Source organism: Rhea americana, unplaced genomic scaffold, assembly GCF_003343005.1.
Source record: "Rhea americana isolate MKP2758 unplaced genomic scaffold, rheAme1 scaffold_6, whole genome shotgun sequence".
NCBI classification, from domain to species: Eukaryota; Metazoa; Chordata; class Aves; order Rheiformes; family Rheidae; genus Rhea; species Rhea americana.
Window position 1 is genome coordinate 4,691,477 of NW_028186756.1, and position 16,776 is coordinate 4,708,252.

At 43.5% G+C, this 16,776-nt stretch overlaps 1 protein-coding gene across 1 annotated transcript in view; it reads left to right on the top strand.

Annotated features, from left to right (window-relative positions):
- Positions 1–4,294: 4,294 nt before the first annotated feature.
- The window catches only part of NRK (Nik related kinase), a gene marked incomplete at its 5' end in the record, with an annotated part of 96,707 nt that continues 84,225 nt past the window's right edge, over positions 4,295–16,776 (top strand). The window contains one exon of the mRNA XM_085319723.1: positions 4,295–4,366. Within this exon, the coding sequence (XP_085175849.1) occupies positions 4,295–4,366 (72 nt within the window). The remainder of the gene's footprint in view (positions 4,367–16,776) is intronic.

Here is a 16,776-nt window from a genome sequence, read left to right on the forward strand (position 1 = left end):
AGCTAAAAATGTCAGTGTTCACCTAGTTTACTGTAAATCTTTGGCATTATACTCTTGTTGCTTGCAGTTTTTAAGGTAATCCAGTTTTGGGCATGTTAAAAGTGACCCAGTTAGTCTTTTGCATCTGCAGACAGTTAACAAGAATGTGTATGATGCCCCTTAGTTCCACTTTGCTTTTTTACCTGGAAGCTTATCAACCCAGTCCGACCAAAGCTATTTTCTTCTGGAGCAGGAAAGCTTCTTCTCCGGAAGCAGGGAGAGAAGGAAGGGGAAGAGCTCAGCTGTGGCAAAATGCTGTGAGCTCCAGACAAGGAAATCAAAAGAAGCTACTTTCCAAAAATATCAAAAAAAAAAAAAAAAAAAAAAAAAAAGGCTGGGAAAAACTTTTGCAGAATCATATGGCCAGGAGGCCAAGCCAAAGCGAGAGGCGGAACAGCAGCGGAGTTGGTCGTGTTTGAGAAGACGGTATGAGACCCCCTAGCTCTGCCCAGAGGAGTAAGATAAAATGAGGAAAGATCTTTAGAGCTTAAGCAGATGAATCTTATCTTCCTAAATAAATGATAAGAAACCCGTGTAAGCTTGCAAAAGGAGAGTGCTGCAAGCCAGGCAGCAGGCTTTGTGTCAAACCGTGGACGATGCAGAAACCTCCCGGAGGCTCTGGAGTGCTGCAAGTTTCAGCCTTGGCAGGGGAAGGAGGAATGTGTCCATCCGGGGGAAGCATGCTTGACATGTCTGCAGCCTGAGTCTGGGGTTCATGTTTAGTGGGAAGTGGAGGTGGGTGAAGAAGAAGTGGGGCTGGGCCCCATGGAAATTATGTAAAGAAAGGTGCTTCTCCTTTATACGGTGCTTTAGGGGCTCCTGGGGAGCTGCCTGCAATATTCAGCTGGGGTGAGGAAGCCTGAACCAACAGGGCAGCGAGGACATGTGGTCATCCCTGGCTGGGATTGCTCCCTGCCTGTGCAAGCCAGCCTTGTCCTCTCCAAACAGGGGCTTGCTGTGCCCTGCCCTGGGTCATGGAAAGGGCTGGTTTGGGCTCCCATGTGCTGGGAGAAGCATCTCCCTGGAGTTCTTCTGCCCCAAGCTGCTTTACTGCCCAGGCAGGCCTGGGTGATCTGATGGGGAAAGCAGTGATGATTACAGACTTGCTGAGGCTGGGCTCATCGGGGCAACCAGGTGGTTAAAATGCCTCCAGTCACTCTGTTAAGTGCTGGGGGGTAGGGGCTGAGTGGTGGTGCTGGTGCTTCCAGCACCTGCCATGGGTTTTGCTGCAGCCATTTGGAAGGGTGTGTTTCAGCTGGGCTCCTGCTGTGTGCCATGCTGCTGGGTGGAGGAGAAGTAGATGGCCTGGGTGCCTCCAGATCAGCAGTCTCATTGCTGCCTTTTGAGCATGCTGCAGATGACTCGCAGGAAAGCAAGAAGACCAGCATATGGTATAGTCCATTACAGTAATTAACCTTAAAGTGATGAATGTTCAGGTCAGGATTTTGGCATCTGTTAAAGGAAGCCTTGCAGTTTGGCACGGGCTGGCTGCTGGAGGGTTAGCTGGGCCATGGGGCTTCAGTGTTAGCTGAGAGGAAACACTACATCAAAGATGATATGTAGCTCCAAGATAATTAAGAAGTTGGCCTGTTGTGAAGACTTTGCTGGTGGAGGATGCAGTGCTGATATCCAAGCAAACAAGGGCAGTGCAAGGACCGAAGTCAGAGCCCAAAGTAATATCTTTTATGACTCCAGCAAGGCTCTGCTTGCTACTGAGTCCTGACTGAAAGGAAGGAGATGGCCAAGCGTATTGGCTGCAGTCAGTGCTTTGGGAACTTGAGACACTGATGCCTAATTGCAAGGACAGGGGTAGGATTTTAGTTATATTAAAGTTCAAGCTAATACCTATTTAGACTTTTTTTTTCTGGAAGTGTTTGAAACCTTTAGAAACACGCTATTAGGATGCTAAATTGGAAGGAAATTGATTGGAGGGAGAGAGGGAAGCTGGTTTTGAGGTACATGAAATTATTATATTTGCATGAATAGATGAGGTTGGAGAAGAAGCGTGAGGACAGAGCACATGTTTGCGTGTAAGGGACAGTGGCAGCATACTCAGAATTTAGAAACGTGGTTCAGCTCCCTGCAGACCTCTGCGTGCTGTGCACCCCCCCGAACTCCTCAGTGCCCCTCTCCGCAGCACAAGGTGTGGCAGTGGGGCAGCTGCTGGGGTTGCCCCCGGGGAGGAACGCGGGCCCTTCTCTGCACTGAGACCCTTGCAGGGAGGAGCTCGGCGGAGCGGAGCGGCCCGCAGACCAGGTGCGGCTCGGTGGGCAGGTCTCACGCGAGTCGGGGTTGTGGCAGCCACCTCACTTCTCGCTCTAGCACGAGCAGCGACAGTGGGATGTTGCTGATGCCAGCTGGGCTGCAGCTAAGAGTATAGCTCATGTATATCCAAGGCTAGTGGAAATGAAAAATGAAGAAACAGCAAGGAAGCCAAGTGATTTACAAAGATCCCAGTGTTGCAAGCCCTCTTATGCCTGTGCCTACTTCTGTACCCCAGCGGTTTCACTGACTTCCTCTTGCATAAGAGGAATTGGGGACTAAGCCTAGGAGGCCATGCCCTACTACTCTTGTCTTAAAAATCAGAGGCAGAACAGACTAGCCAGTGCACAGGTCCAAAAGTGAGCAAGTTGGCCTGGCAATGCATTGTTAATTAGGTTTAAAGATAATAGTTAAAAAAATCTTGTGAGGTTGACATTCTGGGAAGCATAAGATTAAAACCCCATTTAACTTCAAGTAAAAAATGAATTGCTTAATACCTTCAGCATGAGACTAAACTGGATCTTTGAGGATATCAGGAGGACTTGCATTTTGATGCCACTGAGCTGCTTTGAATAGCTGGTCAGTAAGGCAGTGTGGGAAGTGTGTGTTGTGTGGCTCTGAGAGGGAAAACGGTTGCCCTTTTGTCATGACAGTCACGGTGATAAAGGCAGAATCTACTCAGAGGAAATCCCAGGTGTTTCCATGGTTATTATGCCTAAGTAAAATTTCTAGATCAGGTATGAGGAATGCAGTGTTTTTATTAAAATAATAACATATAATTAAAATAGGATTTGCATGGAGAAATGGTTTTGTATCTTAAAAAAAAGTCTTCCAACCACAATTGTAGAAATTGTGCTTCTGAGATAAAGAACTTTTCTATGTTGCATCCCTCAGCAATACCAATGAACATCAACTGACATGACAGATTGCTGAAACAGATGTGGTAAAACTGACACATGGAATTAATAATATTTTATATAAATCTCTCAATGATATCATCCCAAGAAATGAGCTGGACTGATGAATGGCTCTGCCAGATACCATGAAACTGGTCTCCTGAGTTCTTAATGTTTTTATATAAATCTCCCAAGTGAGTTTTAACTGAAGCAACTGTTTTTAATGCGCTCGCTCACGCAGGAGTGAATGTTTACTCGCTGGTGCATCGCTGCAGAATGTTCCTCTGAGCCCTTGCAGCTCCTCACGCATAGTTTTTGGAGAAGGACATTTGCTGCAGTGGCTGGTCTTAGTGCAACTCATGCCAGCCACCAGTCGGGCTCGTGTGGTTCGTGCGCCAGACTGGTCAGTGGACACGTGAATCTGCTGTGTAAATTCGCAGCAATCTAGTTTGAGTTCAAAGCCAAGACTTGAGTACATCAGTCAAATTCATCTTGTTATGTTTGCAGAACAGGGCAATTGAGAGTTCTCAGCCTGTGGTTGGTATTATGATTCCCCTGGGATGATGTATTTCCCTTTCGTAAGGTAACCAGGCTCAGCTGCTTTGTATGATATTTTTCAATATTATTATTCAGAGTCTTTCCTTTGTTATGTTACTAATCCTGACCATTTCATAGCAGAGCACAGCAGCTCAGCCTCTACACTAGCTCAGTGGTTTCTAAGGCATAGGAAGCCTGGATCTTATTCCTTATTCTACCACCAAGCTGCATTGTGAACCTTGGATATATCTCTTGACTTTCCAAATTCTTCTTGCATCTCCATTTATTTGTCATATCAAAAGTGTTGACATGTTACAAATCTTCATTGAGTTGTCTTCTGTGGAGTTTTGAGCAACTTGGCTGAAAATGTTAAAAACAATATATTGCTTACAGTATACTATCGCATACTGTGTAGTATACTGTATTTGCTGTGTTGTTTCCCCATTAGTCTGTAATATAGATCATTAGATGTGCCACAGATGTTTTCATCTGATTGTGAACAGTTCTGCTCCTTTATGAAGTGATTGCTTTGCTGCAAATAACATTATTTCTTCTGCTTTTTGCAGGACCCTGCAGGGATATTTGAACTGGTGCAGGTTGTTGGAAATGGGACGTATGGACAAGTCTATAAGGTTTGGATGCCTCTTTAATTTATGATGCTGTTCTTGATCAAGCTTTTTTCCTGAAGCAGCATGAGCACCGTTTAAGAAGCCGAAGATACTGTCTCAATAATAGTGTGCTTTATCTCACCATCTCTTCTGTTCGATGCAAGACGGTGTCAGCTCAGAAACTCTGTGTCCCTTCCTTCTGATGTGTTCGTGTGTCTTTTGGCTGCTGCAGGTCAGGTTACTGTGTTGGCTCTTGTACTGACTTCCATTTGCCCCATTTTTTCTATCTTGTGGTTATTTCCACTTCTTCAAAATGATTAAATAGCTGGCTGGCGCAGATTAACATCAATATATCTAAATTTAGGCTGAATTGGGTGGAGTACCCAATTTAGACTAAAATAGCAGTACTGTGCAAGACAAAGGTGTGAATTAACCATGCTCTGCAGGCCAAGAAGTTTTGGTTTCCATTATTACATTTCTGCCCATGATACCAGAGCAGATTTACTAGTCAAGAAGTCACAGCAGCAAAACAGTGCGTCTGCCGTGACGTGCTGTGTACGTTGTGCGATGCGCACGTTAAGCTGTAAGAAGTAATCTAGAAAAGTGTTCTTTCGTTTCAAAGCCTTTCTTAAGAATGATCTAAGAAGGGAAAATAGACACGATAAAGTAGGGAACTGAGCATGCATCATTCCGGTTCAGAGGAAGAAGATGGGAAGGAAAAGGCTGCGGTGCTGGCCCGCTGGAAGCGCAGCCCCGGAGGGAGCTGTCTGGTCTTGAATTTCCCTCAAATCTCCCTGCAGGCAAGCGCCTACATAATGAGCATCTGTATATCCGTGCAGGCTGTTCCTGCATTGATCCCCTCATGCACAGAAATGCAGGAGGAGGACTACCTGTCTTTCTCTGATTCCAGCGTATGGATCCTTTTTTCATACTCTTGTTACCTTCTGGTGTCTGTCTTCTCATGGCTGATTTGCTGTGATTGCGTTTAAGTTTCTGTCTGAAGCTATTGATACTTTTTCAAAAACTGGAGAACTCTCTGCAGAAGCAGAGAAGATTGATTGTTATTTTCTACTTTCTCATATTACCTTTAAAATTTATTTTTATGTCAGAAACAGGATCTTCCTCATGTAACTGTCTGTTGCACTGATTAAGCCTGTGTTGTATGTGAGATTGACATTCAGATACTGAGGTCAGGATTACTAAACTAAAGACTTGAGAGTTCATATGGGCAGATCAGATGCCAGTAAACATCTAGGAACATTTTTTTCCAGTGGAATCGCAGGGATTTTCACCAATGAAAGTTGCTAAAACTCCCTAAACTGCCTCTGAAATGTTGCCCCCCACCCCACGTCTGGACTTATTTCATATAGGGAAAGGAAAAATTTTGATCTAGATATCTTTTAAAGATGTTGAGGGTGAATCAGCTGCTTCTTAATCATGCCAGAAATAGGAAGGAAAAATATAGTTCAGCTTCTGCTGCAAAAGAGAATGTTTTGAGCGATCATATGGTTTACTTGAATGTTGAATGCCAGAATGTGCAAGAAATGTTGACAAAATTAAAGATTATACCCAAGGGATCAGTCGAGTAGCTCTCTGTATGTGCTTAACTTGCAACTACACTGCGTATAGAGGAGAGCAGGGTCTGACAGCTCAGGACAGTGAGTGGTCTGAACCTCCGATCATTCTCCTGCTCTTGCAGCCACTGCAGCACCTGAGCGAGACACCAAAAGATGGGGCCTCGCGGGACTGTGGGCATCTGGGGAGCTCCTGGAGGCGCGGGGTGCGAGCGGCTCGCGTGATGGAGAGGTGAAGGGGCTCTGTGAAAGCCTGGCTCTGCCAAACTTAGCTCTGTGGAAGCGTGCTCGTAACAAAGGCTTTGTTCATGTGAACACGTACAGTCGGTGAAGGAGGTCTTCTGCTGAGGCCTCCTTAGGGGCCGGAGCTGCTCTTCCCTGGAGTTTGGCAGTGAGCCCTGCAGCTGAAGAACGCAAACGAGGACAGCTGACGCGGGCAGATACAAAGTGTGGCTTCCAAACTGCAGGTGGTCAGCTCGGTCTCCGTTTTGAACAGTTTTCATGCTGTCCAAAGCTCCAGTGTGTTTTCAAATACCTCTGCAAAAGATGCCGCACACCAAGCAAGTGTACTCAGAGGTAGTCTCTCTGGTGCTGGCTTTGCAACCAGAACAAAAATCCCATTTCCTTTGAAGGAAGGCTGATGCAAACAGCACTACTGCTTCTGAAGTGACCAAAGAAGTGAGGCTATAGTATTCACTTGTCTTTTCACTGCTATGTAGGATGTGTCTCAATGTATACAATGCTAGGAGTGATGGAGCTAATTGGGCAGTGCTGGAATCATCCTGTAGTTTGTCTAGTCAAGAGTATAGGCCTGTGATCCTAAGTATTTAAGTTATAAAGAAATCGCATACTTGGTCATGCCTCTACTGCATGTGTTTATTCTTCAAAGCATCAGAATTTTCCATACATTCAAAAATAGATACACATAGTAGTTTGCACATAGTCGCAACCAAATATATCCAAGATCACTGAATTGCTTGGTTGGCTATGAAAATGACTCATTAGGCTATATGTTTTGATAAATGCAACTCCATAAAAATAAAAAAAAAATAGAGGATTAATCATGAGATTTGGAAAAAGATTTATTGAAGGACAATATTGTTCATATAAAAACACTGATGAAATGAAAGGGGTATAAATTGTATCCATGATAATACTAGAGCTGTTTAGAGAAGTTATAAAGTTAGAATTTTAATATAATAACTGGCTAAGAGCTAGGGGATTCTTTGACAACTTATGAAGTAGTAGGACATAAATACACCAGAACTGATGATTTCAACCCTTTGAAAAGTATGATTGTTAAAAAATCTGGTGGTGCTCAGAAGTCATGAGACCTAGAGGCTTAGTTATCTCTTCAAATGACAGATGAATTTTTCAGGTAATTGCTTGATTCCAGGAGCCAAAGGCAGGAGGAATGACTCTGAATAAAAGCGTGGAAAGTGGTAGTTTTCTGTGGGTTTTCTGTGAAGGCAGTTGAAGGTAGCGCACTGGCCAGCAGTTGGAAGAATATGAATATTTACTCTTTCATACCCTTGTTTCCTCAGGTTTGAAGTACAGAAGATTAGACAGTATCCAGTTGCATAGTCTCCACTGAACACGTGTGGGAAAGGGAAGTTTGGACCTTCCCAGGCACTAGTTGAACTGTCCTCCTGTGGACCATAAGTGATAGGGGCCAAGAAGGCTTTGTTGGGGAGATGGAGCAACCCTTCCAAGTATGAGGACCAGTGGTTGTTTGGGCTGCTGATTAGTAAGGGCTTTCAGGCAGAGCAGTGTTTTGCATTGCTTAACTGCAAGCCTCATCTGGGAAGAGATGAGACTGTTGAAGTTGTCAGACGCAAATTGTTGGATTTCACTTCCTCTCTGACCTGCAGTCACATGGACTTGGAATTTCTTCTCACAATCAAGCTAAGGAAGTTTGAGTCTGCTGTCATCTGGGGTGGCAGTAACACTGCAGAAAATGACGTCTGAAACAGACTGTGGGACTCGCTTCATAGCTTATTGGGGTTTTTTTGTTAGCTAAAAAAAGCCCCAAAGAACAAGATAAATAAAACTTGCTGAATTGCTAATCCTACACTTTGAGCTGTGCTCTGAGAGTCCTCGTCCTTCTAAGAAGTTTTCATGGGCCAAATGAGGTCATCAGCAGCATCTGCACAATCTGCTAGTCTTCTGATGTTGAAAAGCACCTGACTGGGGCTTTTTACTTCCTTTGCCTTAATGATGCAGATCAGCCCCTTTCCAGAGCCAACATTTTTGGTTAGCTTAGGGAATGAGAGGTCAGTGTCTTTGACACATTCCCAGAGTTGAAGTTTTTTTAGAGTATGATCTTGCAGGCTGATAATAAATTGCAACAGATCTATAGCTGATTTGTGTACAAGTTGATTATATCTTTAATGGAATCTGAGGGCATGGAGAGTTTGAGATTTGGGACTGTGAAGTTCAGAAGGGAGGAGATGGGTTCCCAGTAATGCATCTGGTGAAGACAAAGGTGGGCTGCTGCTGCTGAGGCTGGCAGAGGGAAGCTACCCCTGCCCCCCTCCCCCCCAGGGGCCCTGCACGGCCAATAATTTTATTTCTTATGTAATCGTATAAGACTGTGGATATATCTAAAGGAAGCAGGTCTGAGTAAGGAAGTGCCATTTTTTTTTTCATACAGCTGTTTCTTGGCATTAAATCACACTTCAATTGTTGACATAAGTTAGGAGTTACTCTGCTGTTGATGTACAGTGGCAGGGGTGCAGTGAAGCATAAATATGACTTCTTCGTTTATCTTAAGCAATTTTTAAATCTCTTAAGCTTTTCATAATTCATTTCATTAAAGGACTGGCTGAAGTAAATGAGACCAAGCAGGAAAAATTTTAAAAAGCAACGTGGTTTATTTTTTGAGGAAGAATTGGTACTATGTGGAAAAAATTCCATGGCCATGCTAAATTATGAAGTGTGAAAGCCTGTGGACTGTATTGAAAGCCTTAATTGATGGTAGTGCCTCAGGCAGTTACTGGAAGGCTAAATTTAAGAAATGTTGCCATTATGTTCAGTGCAGTCCAAAAGGTGATCATATATAAGCTAAAGATTTTAAAAACCTCCCTTCCAAGGTCTGGTCATAGGTAGCCACCTTTTAAGGAATGCCTGGCCTTGCAGAGCTGTGATTTCAGAGTCTCCAGATTGCTGTGAACAGGCATTAAAAGTGTCACATCAGCTCAGGGTGTTTTGTTATAATTTTTGGTCAGTTACAGTTTTCAAGCCAATCATCTTTCAAGGTGCTAAGATTTCAATGAATCAAGTGGGGAAATCACTTATTTTTGGACAAATAACGAAATGCTACTCTGTGATTCAAGAGCAGTTGATAGAAGTACTTCTTTGTCTATTTGTTTTCTTTATCTGGGTTTTTAATAGCGTAGCTGATTGTCTTGTCTACGTGAAAAGCTAGTTTGGTATTGTAGGCTGGAGCGTACAGAAAATATATTGCTGCTGTCTACTGGATGGAGTCAACTCGTTGTGTATATCTTTGCTCCAGGAGAGCTAAGAAATAGTGGAGATTATCTGCTAATCCTGGCAACAGGGGTGTGATTCTAGAACAAGCCTGAGATTAATGCATGATAGTGCCACTGTCGAAGACCTGACTCTGAGAGTGTTAAGGTTTGAAGTACCGAATGCCATATTTTCCTGATAGTTTCCTACACCTGGATGGGAGGATGTTTGGGGAGTACAGGAGATGTGAGTCTTGGTAGATGCAACATACCTACTGTCCAGCCAGCCTACTGGATCCTGGATGACTGACTTAGAGAACACACGAAAACATAGTGACAATGACTTTTATTTGAAATTCATCCTGTGTGTATAGTGGTCTGAGTCTGAATCCAGAAGCAGTTTTCTTTTTCATGGGGACTTTTAGAAATATGAGGGGGGGGTTGTTTTTGTTTTTAGTTTTTATATCTTGGCTTCTGTCCTTAGTTACATGGCAATGCTGCAGTACATTCAGCACTGGCATTTAAAATAATGGATCATACATGTGAAATTAATTAGCAAGTCATAAGGTTGTGGTTCTAGTTAGTGAATATTTCAGAAGAATTCAATTAAGACTCTTAAGTGTAGGACTAGTTTATCAAAAATAGAAGAGTAAGGATGGAAAAAATTCTCAGCTGTGTAGTACTTCTAATACAATAAAGGTTCTTTGAGCACAGCAACGTACAATAATTAGATGTGCCAGATCAGCCATTAGAGATTAGTAAAATACTTGCAAATAATTTGTAGGTAGGCCTGCCACTTCCAGCTCTTCCATGTTTTGCACCTGATTGTCCACATGGGAGACAGCAATGCATTTCCATTCTTAACTGGTGGCATTTTGAGCTCATGTTGCGTAAGATTTAAGATGTTGTCATGGGGGCAGGCTATTTTAAGGTAAGAAAACATGCTAAAATGCATTGGTTATCTTCTCAGCACAGTAAGAAATAGTAAGTTCAACCTCTGAAATCCCCATTTGAGGATATGCGGCACTTTAAATGCATAGCTGATGACATTGATTAGAATAGTCCAGCTGCTCAGCAGCGTACAGAATCGTGTATGTGAAGATTGGGATCAGAGTGACCAGCATGTTGCATACTGAAGCTTATGATGCTCCAGTACAGAGCCTGACCAACTCTGAAATAGTTCCTTGTCTATGTTCTTCAGAATAAATGAGTGGATTTGGGGGAAAAACTTTTGAAAAATGGTCTATTTGCAGTCAAAAACCTCTCCAGACATGTGATGAGCAATTGGAATAAATGAGTGCAATGATATTACATAATTTTAAAGAGTAGAGACTTTAGTGTGTTGTTTCTAGATGTTTGAGGTAAACCCTGCTACAATTTGCCTTTAACTACTGTACCTTTTTTCTGAATAAATTATAGGTCTTCAGTGCCTTGCAACCCACATCATTGTGTCTCCACCTCTCTAATTCTAACAGCTCCATGTGAATGTTACCTTCCAGATCTGTTTTAATGATCTGAAAGAGGCATGTATGTTTTTGAACGTGCTTCTTTGGTACCTCTGGGCTATAGGTAGTAGAACCTAATAAAAAGAACCTAACAATTGATCTCCAAAAATATATTGACAGTCTACTTGTCTCTCTGTATTATTATGGGTATTTCATGGACTTACCCAGCATATGGTGCAGAAAACTTGACAGTGTAATGAATCGGTCAAAAGAACTGTATGGAACATGTGCTGCACTTGTGTTCTTTCCAGTTGTCCACATAAACAAGATGTCACCTCGGTTCACCAGTGGTAAATATTCTTCCTGAGCTTTTTGGTCAGTCTTCAGGTATTTTTCATAAGAATATCTTGAATTTGTTTATGTTTGAGGAACCCATTTTTGTAAAAGATTTATCCATGATAGAGCTTTACAATTTACTTTTTGAGCATTCAGCAAGTCTGTTATACTGAGCTAAGCAGTTAAGCCCTGCAAAATGAGATCTTTGGGAACAAACGATTACTTCTGGTGTGTATTTTAGAAAACTAAAGAGTCGTCCTGCTCCAAAGGATGTTTTCTATGTAAATGGTGAATGTGGGTCTCCAGTAATCCCATAGCGGCAGTGCTTTGTTGCAGCTCTTGCTTTGGAAAAAACAGAGGCAAATATGCTGGTGGGTAGCAAGGCAGATTCTCCTGCTGAGGACTGTAGTGGATTAACATTTTCCATGGATTGGACACAGCGCCCCGTTTGTAATGTGCATGGAGCAGCGATCGTGCACTGTGACTGTTGCAAAATGCTCACTTTAGCCCTCCAACCTGAGCTCTCAAATCTCCTGCTAGGCTGCCTCCTGCCCTGGCACCACTACCTAGAGCTCCAGCCTGGCTGTGCTCCTCTCTGTCCCACCTCTGATTTTCCCACCCTCGCCTTTAGCTTCCCTGGTGTCTGGTTAGTCTTGCAGTCCTCTTTCGGAGGAGAATGGATGACAGTTTGCTGGAGCTGCAAAGTGAAGCTGTGGCTCATTCTGCTCTCGCTGCTGCAAAGGTGAGCTCACGGTAATTCCTCTGGAGTTGGTCTGACTGGGGTGAGAACAGACATGTTGTGAAAAAACACTGTAAGAAACAATAGTTTTAGATGCTGCTGAGTTGTAGCTGTAGAGGTGTAACTTTTGCCCTCTGAAGGCCATTCGACAGCAGGTAAAAGCACTTGAGCAGGAAGGGTTTTATATGTGGTTGGGACTTGAACTTGGGGTAGCACTAGGAACAGCACTGGAGCTCAACTGCAGCAGCCGCAGGCCCTTCGTTGTGCTGCTTTTCTGGGGCAAGCAGAAGCAAACAGCAGTAAAGAGTTGTTTCTGTTGCCCAGATCAAGCCCTGAGCCAGGTGATTGGCTGTCCTGCAAACTGTGTGCTTGACTCTTGTCAGTACTGAGGTTGCACAGAAGTTCTCCTAGTTAGGTGGTGAGACTTCTTTCATTGAGGATGGAGAGTGCAAAGCCTGATGGAGAGCAGCAAGAGCAAGGGGGCGATCGGTGATCCTACCCTGCCGTGACATTCCTGAGGAAACGGAGTTTAAAAGCTAATTTTTGTTGTTGGCTCAGTTTGAACAACTCCGTCGTTAGACACAGGCGTGGGTCAGGCCCTTGTCCTCTTGTAATGAAATTTCCAGTAAGTAAGTTTAAATTGTAATGTCCATAAATGCGTTAAAATTGTGCATCTCCTGTCTGGGCAGTCAGCTGTTCTCAGGCTGCTGGCGACTTTCCTGGCCTAAGCAGAACTGCAAATACAGATCTGGGAAGTAAAATGAAACAAGAAACTATTTTTCAGCTGTTAGTAGCATGCTTTTATTTATTTATTTATTTAAAGCCCTTGTGAGTTATAATCCTTCCCTTGTAACCTTATAACACTGTGAAAGGTTTTTAAGAAGTATTTAAAAGCAGACTTTTTGGAGGTCATTCCCACCCTCTTTTCCCCTATAAAATCACAGCTGTAGTAATTGCTGGGATCTTAGGAAGCGACCAATCCAGATGATGTTCCTGGTTGCAGACTGGGTCTTTCCAGTGCCCTACAAGAGTAGTATTTTGAGGTAGTAGGTAACAGCTAGCACATGGCCTATGACAGTGTTGTTAAGCATTCCTGTAATATAAATAATACATTTTTTTCGTGAAGATAAGAGAAATTGATATGGGCAACTGCAGTTCAGATCTAGCTTTTCCTTTGGGCTCTGCCACTCATTTTTTGCTACTTAATGGGTATGGCCAGCACTTACTGAAGGGCGCTGGTGCCTTGCATCCTTATGGAAAGGGCAGATGTTTGAGGAAAGCATCAGTATTGAGCAATTCTGCTTGTGGTGTTGCTGATCCATTTTTTCAAAGGAGCGGAACAACCTGAGCTCTGAGCTGCTTTGAAATTCTGGGTGCTTGAAAATACATGAGTTCACTGGGTATGGGACGCTCCTTTCTGACCGTATCTATGAAAGCAGAGACAGTCCTCCTTCATATTTTTGTAAGCATCTCAGGATTCTGGTTAGAAGAAATTAACATAATTTTAGAGCTAATTTTTGAGAATTAGTTGATGACTGCATATTGAACAAGTGGCCGTTTGAAAATGTAGCTTCATCAAAATCAAAACATACTGAGTTTGACTAAAATGTTAGTGGGAAAATTTTAAGAAATGAATTGATATTCCAACTTTGTTTCAGAAATGTCAGAACATTGCATTTCATTTGCTTCATTTCATTGGAACACACGTTTTAAGTTAGCAGAACATTTACAGTTTCATAAATCGTCTTTAGGACTGCACACCCTACAAGAAGGCACTATCAAACTGAACTAATTTGGCATTGCTAAAATGTATGTGTAAAAATTAATTCATGTATTTCAGTTGCATTTGTGTGAGGAATGTTTATAACACAGAGTGAAAACAGTTGTCAAAATATTGATATTCTGTTGAGTTTTATGGGATGCTGGAATTGACTGAATTTCATTTTCTGACTCTACAGTTATTCAGTTGTTACATTTGATACCAGCATTTTTTTATGCAAAATTTTCTTGCATCTCTATTGTTAAAAGTGAGAACATTTTGAGGAAGATGATAAATGTTTGGTGGCCTTCTGAAAATACTTATTTTACTGAACTTAAAGCACTTTCTAACTTTCTGGTTTTATTAGGCTAAAAGTTAGCAAAGATTTTTCCTGATATTTAAAAATAACAACAAGAGAGAACCAATTTACTAATTATTTCTGCTGTAGTAGATTTATCTACTTAAATCTCTTGATTTTACTCTTTGCTTCAAACCTGTGTACAATTATACTAAAATATGTGACAAAAACCATATAAATATGCATATGGTTTAGATAATGGACTCTTGAATGTATTATTTACACAGATTATCCATGAGGTTGTCGTGTAATGTGGAAAAAGGAAAGAGCCAGGAGAAAACTACTTTGCTTTATTGTTTGCTTTTTCCAGTCTGACATGAAATATTTATCACAGCAGGCATCTTTGCAAACATTCTGCCTCCAGAAGCCAAATTGTATCAGCAGATACATGATTATCATCCATTAATAAATGGGGTCGAGCTAGGTATTGCGGACCAAAGTGTGCCTGGCGCCCTAAGATCCAGGGCTGCGGTGTTTGGTGTTCCCTCAGCGGCTGCCAGTGGGGTCTGGTTCTGACGGGCGCCCCAGACTGTTGGGTGCCCAGAGGTGCCCGCCTCGGGAGGGGTTCCTAAAAATGAACCTCTTTTGATGATAGATGAAGGGTGACTTGTTTCCAGAGACATTAGAGTATGTTTTGTCACGTCTCCTGACGGAAGATTGCCAGATTTCCGTGGAGTTTCCCAGGCGGATGCACGTGAACGCTTGCTGAGCAGGGGGTGCCCAGTGAAACCAGCAGTTGTGAAGCACTGGAATCTGGACGTTGCAGATGTGGTACATGCCAAATGTGGTGAATTCAGGATACTTTGGGCTTTTTGCGCATGTGCGGATCAGCCTAAGCAGATCCGACATCTCCCAGATGCACTGAGCCACCTCCTCGCATGCTGCGGAGTAGGTGGGCATGAGCGTAGTGGGTTTCTGGATGCCTACTGGGACGGTTGCCTAGGCAGGAAAAGAGGATGTGTCTAGAGAAACTGCGTGTACTGTAGCCTAATCTCCATAGATAAGCCTGACCGTAGAGAAAGAATGAAGGAATTAAGAAAGGAAAGTTGGTGCAGCTGTCTTGGACGCTCGAAAGATTTTTAGTCAGAACTGTTTTTAGTAGAGGAAGTTGCAAAACAAAGGCTGGAAACTTAGGTCTCTGATCCTGCAAGCTGGAGAATAAAGGTTAGAGAAAGAGGATTTGGGATTCACCCGTTCCCATCTTTCCCTCTTCCTTTCTTTGCGTCGTGTTTTATGTAGGGACCTGCCTGACACAATGTTTTGCGCAGCCTGTCTCTCTTGCTTGCACGATGAGATTAGAGGATTTTCATGTTGGCACAGGGTTGTGCACCCCTAGACACATGTGCGTGATCAGTTGGGGACTGGGCTTCTGCATGTGTTTGCAGAGCACCCCATGCATTTATGAGGCTGTTCAAATAGTCGCAACAGATTCCCATGCAATTTGTGTGGTGTCATTCGGCTTCTTGCCGCTCTGACACAGCCTGTCCGGTTCACAGTCCTTTGCCCAGGAACAAATGGAAATGGCCTTGCTGGTCCGGGGCGATGCTCCAAGCCCGTGCAGCCCCTGCCCTGTCTGCCATGCGGCTGGCTTCTGGGTGTCGTTGTGAGTGGATTAAAGACTGCTTGGCTTTCTCAGCTTGTATAGTTGCTGTATCCTGCATAATTTACATTACAGAGTTCTGGCAAGTCTCTCCCTTTCGATGTAATTAAATAGAGTAATTCCTCATTTTAGAGAGATAGACTTCTCTTCCAGCTCCGGCAGGTTTGACTGTGGGGTTCCCAGGGTCTTGTGGTAAAGGCAGCAATGAGACGTCCCCCGGGAGCTGGGCTGGGGTCTGGCAGGGACCGGAGGTGCTGGTGGAGTTTAGGATGGAGATGACACCACGCTATGTTAACTGTGAATAGGAAACCTGACTGGTTGAATCCTGTTGTGTGTAAACACTGCCTGAACTTCCAGAGGGGTTGTCTCTCCGGACTTGCTGGCGCACATGCCAGCAGTGGGTTTTCTTTCCTTTCTGGCTTCCTTGGATGCCAAGCAAGTAACGTGAATGTCGTTATAAAGTGTGCTTTTATCTAAGCTGCTCATTTCCTATAGATGTGATGTGATATACAAAATCCCCTGCGACTGCATGATATATTTTCATCCCCAGGGTTCCCCTTATAAAACTGGGAGCATGATCAGCAGGAGAAATGGGGAAGCTGCTGCTTTTGAATTGTTCCCCCAGAGCTGGCTGCTAGCCCTAGGTGGGCTTCCAGGAGCCGGCGGTGATCTGATAAGCCCCATCTAGCTTGTGTCCTGGCTGCCAGGGCCACTTGTGTTTGCACATCAGACCTCCTTGAAGGAGGGCCTGACCAGCAAGCTGGGCTTGAAATACAGGAGATTGTGCAGAGGACTTTGCCTCTGAAATTATTTTCTGGTACTATATTCACCTTTTCATTTTTAGCTCAGAGGCTTAACGTTTCCTGCTTGCTGTAGCCATCACCTGGGTGCTGGGGCTAATACATAACTAGGTGTGTGCATGGAGCTGCTGAAGCAGAGCAACAGCTCTCTTGAGGTTTGGCGGAAAGTAGCTTTTTTTTTTACCAACATTTTTCTTGGCAAAAACAAAAGGAAGCTTTACCAGGTAGAAGGCTGTTGCCTCACCACAGAAACATGTTCTTGCATATAACTGCTGCAAGGGCAAAACCACTAGCTGAGCCCAGCCCTAACTGTGGCCAATGTTTGCTGTCCAGGTTAGTAATAAAAATCCTATTCT